Source organism: Herpailurus yagouaroundi, unplaced genomic scaffold (assembly GCF_014898765.1).
Source record: "Herpailurus yagouaroundi ecotype Mexico unplaced genomic scaffold, PumYag 190, whole genome shotgun sequence".
Lineage (NCBI taxonomy): Eukaryota > Metazoa > Chordata > Mammalia > Carnivora > Felidae > Herpailurus > Herpailurus yagouaroundi.
The window spans coordinates 11,139,921-11,149,819 of NW_024412421.1; the positions used below are offsets into that span (position 1 = coordinate 11,139,921).

Genomic DNA, 9,899 nt, shown 5'->3' on the forward strand with positions numbered 1-9,899 from the left:
ACACACACACACACACACACACACACACACACACACACACACACACACTTTCTCCTTCTCCCCCCACCATCAGGCACCTACCACAGGGTCCTTCACAGTGTCAATCAGCTTAATGATATTTGTTCCACCACGAAGATTCTCCAGAATCTTAACCTCTCGTTTTATCTTCTTTTTCTTCACTGGCTTAAATACACAAGAGTAATCGGAAGTGAGATTCCTTTTGAAGTTAATAAATAAAATTTTAAAGCAATGTCAGCTAATCAAGTGGATGCTGCACTATCTTGCACACCATGGTGTTATGTAAATGAGTATGTCTAAATTAGAAAAGAAATAAATATCAAGATAAAACGGGGCCTGCCCTTAAGAACATTTAAGACTAAGTTAAATACAGACTCATATAGCATATGTGTCAGATCTTTAAGCAGCTACATTTAGGGCACTTACAAATTTTGAACACCCATGTCATACTTTAAAAATAAAATGCTTTCTAGATAACTGCCAAATGGAACACATTATAGTTCTGAACAGCTGTATATCATGCACTCACAAATGGAAAAACTGAAACAAAATGGTGAGACACCTGCTCTACCAAAGAGTTCTGTGTAATTGTGTCTTCCACGAGTGAAGACCAGGTCACTGACATCAAGTTACAAACTTGTTTCCCAGCTGCTGGCTCCCATTTCCTGTTGCCACTCCCATTTCCTCAACATCTAAAATCTGAAATCAGCACAAAGCCAGTAAAACTACCCAACAGATCCCATTCCTAAAAAAAAGATGACGGATCAGCAAAGGAGAACACTGATCTCTGATATGGTACTGACTGGAAACTTCTACCTGCTAACCTTTCCATCTGCTGGACAGAAAAATTAAAGATCTCAATTAGAAACACTAGCATTACATGTGTTATTTCTTGTCTTAAAGAATTTGAAGAATCAAAGTAGTTCTGGAAAAACTGACACATCACAACCAATTATGTTTTATAAAGTACTTAGAACACTGACTGGCACGTAGTAAGTACTCAATAAATGGGAGATTTACTCTTTTCACGCTTTTAGTTAGTAATAAGTCACAAAATGCGTATGTTGTGGACTCAGCCTGGCTGAGCCATTTGTCCAAGGTCCCACAGCTAACAGGGAAGCGTAGGGGCGGGACTCAGATCTAGACAGTGACTCTGCAGGCCTCACTCCTGGCCACTGCGCTCTCATTTCTCAAATGTGGCTATGAGTGAAAGGGAACTAAGGAAAAGGAGTATTCTATCACGGAGACACTACTATGAAAGCAAAGGCAGAGTCGAATGGGTTTGCGATGAAATAAGATTTTAAATGCCTGCGTGTATGGGGTAGTGGGGGCGGGGAGAGATAATACATATGCCAGAGAAACTGTCATCTTTTGTCGGTCACTAAGCTACAGCTTTGAACACATAACAAAACAGTGGGAGATTACGAAACACAGAGCACCTGCATCACCTCTAACAGGGTGCTTGACGGAGAGACTGGAATCTAGCAGTATTCTTCCAAGCCAGCTGCCACAATCACGTCCGCTCCACTTTGTTAGGGTTCCCAGTGGAGTAGAACTGGCCACTGTGTCTCTCCTACTTCCACTAAGGGATCTTATTCATTCCCTTTTTCATTAGGGAGCTCAATACTTTGGGAAAATAAAGCACTCAAACATGAAGTACAACTTGATCAAAGAATAGCCAGAGAAGGACACACTACAAAATAAGTAAGTTTCAAAACTGTCAATGTCATGAAACAGACTGAACAACTGTTCCAGATTTAAAAGATATGACAACCAAATGTAACACATGACCTGGGATTTTCTTTTACTATAAAGAACATGATATGGACAACTGGCAAATAAGAACAGAGGCTGTAAGTTAGCTAACAGCACTGTATCAATGTGAATTTCTGATTTTTTGATCATAGCACTGTGGGTTATTTAAGAATTGTCCCTGTCTTTAGGAAATGCGTAATAAAATAAGCATCACTGCAATTTACTCTCAAGCACATAATCATGTGTGTATATACATATGTATACACATATATTTACATATGTAAAAAAAAGCAAAAGCAAATATTAACATTTAAGAAATCTGAGTGAAAGATACATGGGAATTCTTGCAACTTTTAAGTCTAAAATTGTCAAAAAGTTAAAAGAAAAATAAAAGCTAGCAATTATATTTATAAATTCAGCCAATGCTACCATTACATTCAATGTAAGAAAATTCTAGAGTTGTCACCCACTCCTGGAAAGCAGTTACAGATCTGTGGCTGGTAACAGAGGAAAAAATACCCCACAGCCAGAAATCTGGATACACCAAAAACCTTCCTCTCTGCCTAACAGTGAATTTGTACAGGAGGAACCCATTAAATAAGTTGCCTCATGACAATGCCCCATATAAAGCCTTGCCTTGCTCTATTATTCAGCAACAGGTCAAGCAGGCACACTTCCTGGACAATGCAGCTGAGACCAAGGGATCTTTTCATTATGTCCTAAGGTAACTTACAGAGCAAGTGAAGCATTTTTTAAAAATTATTTTGGGGTGCCTGGGTGGCGCAGTCGGTTAAGCGTCCGACTTCAGCCAGGTCACGATCTCGCGGTCCGTGAGTTCGAGCCCCGCGTCGGGCTCTGGGCTGATGGCTCAGAGCCTGGAGCCTGTTTCCAATTCTGTGTCTCCCTCTCTCTCTGACCCTCCCCCGTTCATGCTCTGTCTCTCTCTGTCCCAAAAATAAATAAACGTTGAAAAAAAAAAAATTTTATTTTAATTTTATTTTGGGGGGGGGGGAGGGCCAGAGGGAGGGAAAGAGAGACTCCTAAGCAGGGTCCATGCTCTCAGCACAGAGCCGGACGAGGGGCCCACAACCCTGGGATCATGACCTGAGCTGAAATCAAGAGTTGGACACTCAACTGACTGAGCCACCTAGGGGCCCTAAAGCATATTTTGCTGCCCAACTGTCACCTGTCCGACAACTTCCTCACCTAGAGACGGGACAGCAGGGCAATTCTGAAGTGGCACAATGGACTCACACAGCACCTAAAGTCCTCATATCCTGACAAAAGACGAAGAGATTATAAGAAAGGAAAGTGACCGACAGCTCAGGACATTCCCCTCCAAAGTGCAGACATCTATTCTCTACAGGAACCAGGCTACAGGTAACTCTCTTTAGCCTCAAGCTTACTCTTCTGAACCTGGGAGATGCTCCAGAAGCTAAAAAAACCAACAAGCTCCCAGGGAATGAAAGTGATCATTTTAATTCTATAAACAGAATTAGGGAGACAAAGTTAGAATTTATAAAGGAAGACCGTTGGCATCCTATGGAAAATAGATCATGGATTTTACAGAAATTAGAACGCTCTGACCATGCAGTCCAGTGTTTGTACTCATCCACCCACAGTTACATGAAGCGGAGAAAATACATACACTTCCATAACAGTCTCATCATTTCATCCTGCTAGACAAAGTGTCTCCCACCTAAGGTTCATTTATTCCAAGTCAGAGAATATCTGTTTCAAAGATTCAAAATGAATCAGATTATAGCTGTTTCCTGATCCCCACACCAATTTTTTTTACTTAAAGTCTAGTAGATAAAAATGGCAAAAAGGTAAAAGAAAAAAAAAAAAAGAAAAAGCAATTAAAGTATTAAATCAAGTTTCAATAATAAATGAATTTTGGCACACGCCTATAAAGAATGTGTAAAAGGAAAAAAACTCAATTTGAAATTTTTCTGTGCATGAGCTCAGGAAAGGAAGGAAAGGGAAGGAAAGAGGGAAAAAACAGAGAAAGAAAGAGAGGACAGAAGAAACTTTCCCCAAGATTTCTGACCATATGGTGGAGAGTGCCGGCTATTCATGAAAACCTTGTTCAATGTGATCCAAGAGTAAGATACTTCTCTCTATTGACCAACTTGAGAAACTTAAAAGACAAATTTAGTGATGAGCCGCTTGGAAAGTCAAAAGTTAATAAAGTCAGTAATCTATCCTATTTAGCAAAGCTGATTTTTAAAAAGTCAGATCTGAGCATGATTTCAACTACTAGCACCTGACAGTGATTCAATTTGCAAAATAACACATACAAAGGGCCTAAGAATTAGGACCTCGAAAAATCCCAGCAAATGTCAACAGGCAAAGTCCCATTTTAATTTCTTTCTAGGCACAACTGAATTAATAAATTCAAGACAGGTGAAAAGATAGCTCAGCACTTTCAAATCTGGAATTACTTTTATTCCAGTGCCACAGCCACAACTTAGCTATTAATTTCACCACCCTCAATAAACAATCACAATGAACAACGGTTGCCAGGGATGCAGGGCAGGGTAAGGAAGAAAGTGCAGCCCAGATGACAGCATTTATTTTACTACCTTGGGAGCATCTCTCAAATCCACTGCAATTGACCCAAATATAAACAGCATCTGAGCAACGTTGTTTCTTCACAGCAATTCTTCCTTTCATCTTTCAAGTCCCACCTTTCCATTATCGATTCCCCAAGACTGTTTATTCTCAGGATTTTTGTTTTTGTCGATTTAAAAAAGCAAGGCATACAGCAGGCCTTTTGAATCTCACCAAGAGACTGGTATAGTCCTTCCTACTTTTGATTTTGCCCTTCGAAATCATTCATGCGGCTCACGTGAAATATTATTATTGGACCTATACTTTATTGCTAAGTGCCAGGCACTGTTTTAAGCACATTTAATCCACTTTTAGTAGTATCCTGAGATGAGAACTACTGGTGCAATTTTACATGAAGACACTGAGGCAGAGTCTGAATAACTGCTCAAGGTCACAGAGCATCTGAGTGTCGGGAACGAGTATCTGAATGCAGGTAGTCTACTCCCAGGGCCACTTTCAGGAAAGAAGCACTTTGCAGATTACTAAACCACTGCTGTCTACCTACCCACCTATCCATATCTCATTTAATTCTCCCAAGAACACTGTGATTTATACAAGAAAGGTATATCCATCTTATAGATAAGAAAACAGAGTCAAGTGGGTATAAACGAAGAAGCTGGTTCTAGAATCCAAGTCTTCTGACCTTCATTTACGCAGCACTTAACACTATACCACCCTGATCATAAGGTGGCAGATCCTAAAATCAGGCTCTAGAAACTATCCAGAGCCACGCTCTACACATGCAAATGGGTACTCTATAACAAGATATTCTTTTTACACACGGCTCACCCTCCAATAAACCCCAATGTATTAGAGGGATAAAGCTGGTGGCCCCCTAACCTGGCAAGTCGTCATGATGAGACCTGGAACTGTAGGGGTTAAAAATGTGTAAAAACACTGATTATTGTGGCTTCCAACCAAGAGAGCAAAGTAACATTTCAGTTACGCATCAAACACCCAGCTGCAGTTACAAACCAGAGAACCCCTGTCCGGGTCCCAAAGCTCTCTGGGCTATTCCACACTCCATCCAGCAACCCATCAAAGTCTAGCATTTCCTTCCAGAGGAATAACTCCCCCAAATCATTAGAAACCACACCTGACTTTTAGTGAGTGTCCATCCATCCTTCCAGGACAGTTCAACACATCAAGAAGTAATTAGCCACTGTACTAACTGCTCCTCACATCTACAAGACTCCATGACAGGAACAGAGGACCCTAGCGCTCCACACTGTGACCCTGAGCAAACTTCATGCTCTCTCCGGGTCTCAGTTTCTCTCTCAAAAGGGTTTGGGTTCTAAGGTTTCTCTGCTCCCACATTTCATGATTCTGTTTCACTGCAAATTCAATCCCTGACCCTACAACCTCGTTAGGAACAGTACAGATTAGTTCACATCATTTTTAAAATGTATATTATTTCTGGGGTTTAGTACCATTTTAATAATATTGTTTTAACTACTTTTACACCATGACATTGGTGGGACTCAAAAATCACAACCTTAGATAAACTAATACCAATGTCCTGCTTCAGGAAGATGATGTCTTGGTACATTTGCCTAACAAAGGACATGGAGGGTGAAACCTACCAGCAGAGAAAGCAGAAACAAAAGAGAAAGCTGGGCACCAGCATGGAGCAGACAGCACTTCCATGTAACCCACACAGTCACCCGCTCGTAATGAAGTAACCAACAAGATGTGTCAGGGACAGCCCTCCCATCCTTGCTTTAACACTACCTCCTCACAGCACACAAGTTTCACAACGTCTACAAATACACTAAGAACACTTCAAAGATAAATTTGCGTTACCATCATTGTTTTAATCTTGAGGATTAACCTCTGGGGAAAAAATGGATTTGCCCCTCTTCGTAACTAAGACCATCAAGAAACTGCCAACTTACTCTCTTCTACAAGAATTTCCAACTGAGTACAGCATGAGTTCAAAACGCCGCGTTTGTTTACAACTGGTATTGCTCTTAACTTCTATTTACGAAATAGTTTTATTTTGAAGGATCCCAAGAAGGGCTGAAATCCATACACAGGTGGTGCTCACAAAATGCTACAAGCTGTTCAAAAGGGCCAAATGCTTTTATTTCTGTGTATACCTTCCTAAGAGGTCCTACAAATGAACGGAGAAATGGGTTTCTCAGAATCAGAAGATGAAACTGTCAGCACTGAAGTGCCTTTCTTACCCTTCTATGTTAACTCTTCCATCCACCCTCCTCCCTTCCCCTCAAAACAATTTCTGTCAAAAAACATTTACCCGCCTGTTGATTGGAGCGTTTTAAGATTTCAACCTCAGAATTTCACTTCAAGATAGACAGTAAAATTTTGCTCACCAACTTCTAAATTCCTAAAACCTCTTAAGAGCTCCAATATGTTTTGATCAAAAACTACGAAAGAATCTACCAATGCAAATTAAACGGTAGAATTCCTCTGTGGTCGTTCATCTGACCATTCTCATATGTTGGACAGAACTGAAGGAAAATGTTATCAACCAAAAAGGAAGACAGCCCCGTCCTCAGGGAAAGTACCCTGTATCTCAGTCACTGCGTGTACACTTATAAGTTCCTTCCTGCAGCTGAAATAGAGTAGGCCTTTCATGAAGCGCAAGCTTTTCTAGATTCCTCCAAATTATGAGCAGCTGGCACTCTGTCCAGAACCTAATTTCCGATGACCAAACACCGTAACAGCAGATTATCAGTCATAACTTATCGGAATAGGGGTGCACCACTTTGGATAAAGACCTTGTTCTTTTTAAAACACAATACTTTTAATCTACTTTAATTCGGCCTGTGAAAACAAGAAAACCACAGTACAATTAGTAGTTTCTTACCCCATCCTTCAGATAGAACAAAATCTGGATAGAAACGCCACAGGGATTTGAAAAAAAAGAAAGAACTGGGTGTCGTAGGCACCAGTGGGAAAGAGGTAGTTCAGGCTGCACCCTGAAAAGAACTTGTATGGAAAAGATACAAGAAATACTTCATTAGCTAGAGCATCAAAGGAGCCTCCCAAATCTTATTCCCAAACACTGGAACTTATTCTGTGCTCAACATTAAGATCTTACCAACCAACACTAAAATGAGGAGAAAAATAGGAAAGAGTTCTGGCTAAGGGTCATTTCAACATCGTGGTAGCAGGCAAGTTTTCTTGTCTGTAAAAATAACCTTCACCTTACATATTGGGTTCCCTAAACATATCCTGTGAATCTTTAGAGGAAAAACTCTCCAGCAACCGATGCTATGAAGTTCTGTAGAAGGACGACTCAAGAGTAATGTGATTCTCTCTCGCATGAACGCACTGCCACTTTTATATTTACCTAAAGGCCATTCCTTCGAAAAAGACACCACAGGAAGTTACACACTTATTCTAAAAATACTATCGCACGTTCTGGAGTCAGTTCATTCTTCCAAAGGCACAGCAGAGGAATATTCCTAATTCCTTGCTTACTTCCCGGAAAGACTTTAAGCAGCTTATATTAAAAACATTTATGCTTATGCATAAAGGAAAAAAGTGTATGGCCTCCCAGGCAACTTCTTTGAAGGGAACATTTCTTTAAATATTTATGCTTGTAAAGGAAGGAAAAAAAAATAGTAAGAAAGACCACGTGGCTTTTCAGGTCCAATTCATATTTGGGGAAGAGGGGAGTCAAACTCCACATCTTCAGTATCAATTCCTCACTTCTCACCCATAGCGTTTCTGATGGCACAGATAACTTTCCCTACTTCTCTCTACTACAACTCTGCCTCTTCATCATTAGGCTCAGATGGTACTGAGAAACAGAGCTGATCACTTTCCTGAAAAGGGATTTTCAGACCATGTAAGTCTGACCCCTCATGCTAAACAGGGACACAGCTGCCCTAACTCTGGCCTTAAGACACAAAAACAGCTTTTCAATCCCATGTCCTTATTCACAGCTGCAAAATGGCCACATTGGAAATCTTGTATATGCAAAAGTGCTTGTATTAATCATTCTTTTCAGTCTTTTGCTAAATGACGTGCAACACATTAAATGATCTGGCAATGATGAGGACCCTCTACAGAATCTAAGGCTTTTTTACTACACTCTATAAAACATTATTAAAACTATCTAACCAGTTATCTGAAAAAGAATTTAGCCACTCCTCATGCTCATTAAAATCATGTCTTCACCCAAGAGACGACAAAAGGTCTTTATCCAACTTAGGCTACTAAACCAGACACTAAGATTGTTTTGTTCCAACTATAATTTTAGCATGCACTCTTTTACTGCTCCCAATTTCACCTTTACTATTTGATAAGCAACAATGAACCTTCCAGGCACTACTGACTCACTGTATCCACCCCACCTGACAAATGTGCATTGCCAAAAGACATCAGCTTCAAACTCATCTTTGGAGCTGCTCTAATTTTTCCCAACTTTCTTTGTGGAGTAATCCGAGCATCAAGGGTAACAAACTCACTGCTCAAGGAACCCTTGGATCAATGGATTCTTTACGAAAAAGCTTTTCTTTCTTCTGAATACCTATTTCAAGTGGAGCCCCTTTGGAATTCTCACTTTGGGAGCCCAAAATGACATTTTGGAACAAAGATGTTCCTGAACTATCATCCTTGGGTTTGAAACAGGTCCACATACTTTCTTCAAAGTTCACAGGAAAATGGGTGGGAGAGTGAGTAGGGAAGGGACATCAGACAGAACAGATGTAAAACCAGAGTTTGCACTGCTCATTCTAGAATGTGGGGGAGTTTATATCCTAACCAGCGAGGAAAAATTTTAATGTCACTCAAAAGACACTCACCTTGAGAATTTTTACAACCACTCTCTCATTGTTGGTGATGTTAATGGCCTCAAATACTTCACTATACTTTCCCCGACCAAGTTTTCGAACCAGTTGGTAATCATCTTGATTACTGTGAAAGGCAAGAGTGACACATAAATGCCAAGACTTGGGATTAACCAAGCCTATGCCCACTCTACACCCCCATCCAGCCGTTTCCATTAATCAAGCATTGGAAGCATCCATACATCAGGACACAACTCATTCCCTAAATGAAAGCCACAACATAAACTTGGCTCCTCTCACTGTGCACAGCTCCTAACCTAATTGGTCCGTCACAACTTGGGGAGCCAAGGTAGGAAGGCACGGCTCTGGGCCAATCTAGAAGGGTGAGCAAAGGATCTATCCTGGAGGCTCAGAAGGTGCCCGTCTGCCTGGGGCTCCACAGCAACTGCATTATACTTCACATCCCAAAGGTAGCCAGCGCCTGCTTTGAGAATGTGGATGTCTTTAAAAGGTTTCCTCCCACCCAGCCTCATTTCAAAAAACTAAAAAGGCAGAGAATTTTAATAGCTCCAGAGGACAGCTGCTGACTGCCCACCCCAAATAGAAACCCAAAAGTGTAAGGAGGAAGGGCTGTTCCCTCATTACCACCAGGCTCCGGTCCCTGGACCCTACACTTCTCAGTAAGAAAGCATTTCTTGGGGTAAGGGGGAGAGTGGGGTGCGCAAGGGGGGGGGGGGGGGAGAAGGGGGGAGA

General features: G+C 41.0%; 1 protein-coding gene across 2 annotated transcripts in view; it reads right to left on the reverse strand.

The window, feature by feature from the left end:
* The window catches only part of LOC121045380 (casein kinase II subunit alpha'-like), a 12,380-nt gene extending 2,580 nt beyond the window's left edge, over positions 1-9,800 (reverse strand). Inside the window, exons 1-2 of one of the 2 annotated variants that reach the window (XM_040498172.1) lie at positions 9,162-9,800; positions 82-183 (exon numbers count right to left, since the gene is read on the reverse strand). In XM_040498172.1, coding sequence (XP_040354106.1) covers positions 82-183; positions 9,162-9,362 — 303 coding nt within the window. In that variant the 5' untranslated portion in view covers positions 9,363-9,800. The remainder of the gene's footprint in view (positions 1-81; positions 184-9,161) is intronic. The other variant, XM_040498173.1, reaches the window with a different exon arrangement.
* Positions 9,801-9,899: the final 99 nt, after the last annotated feature.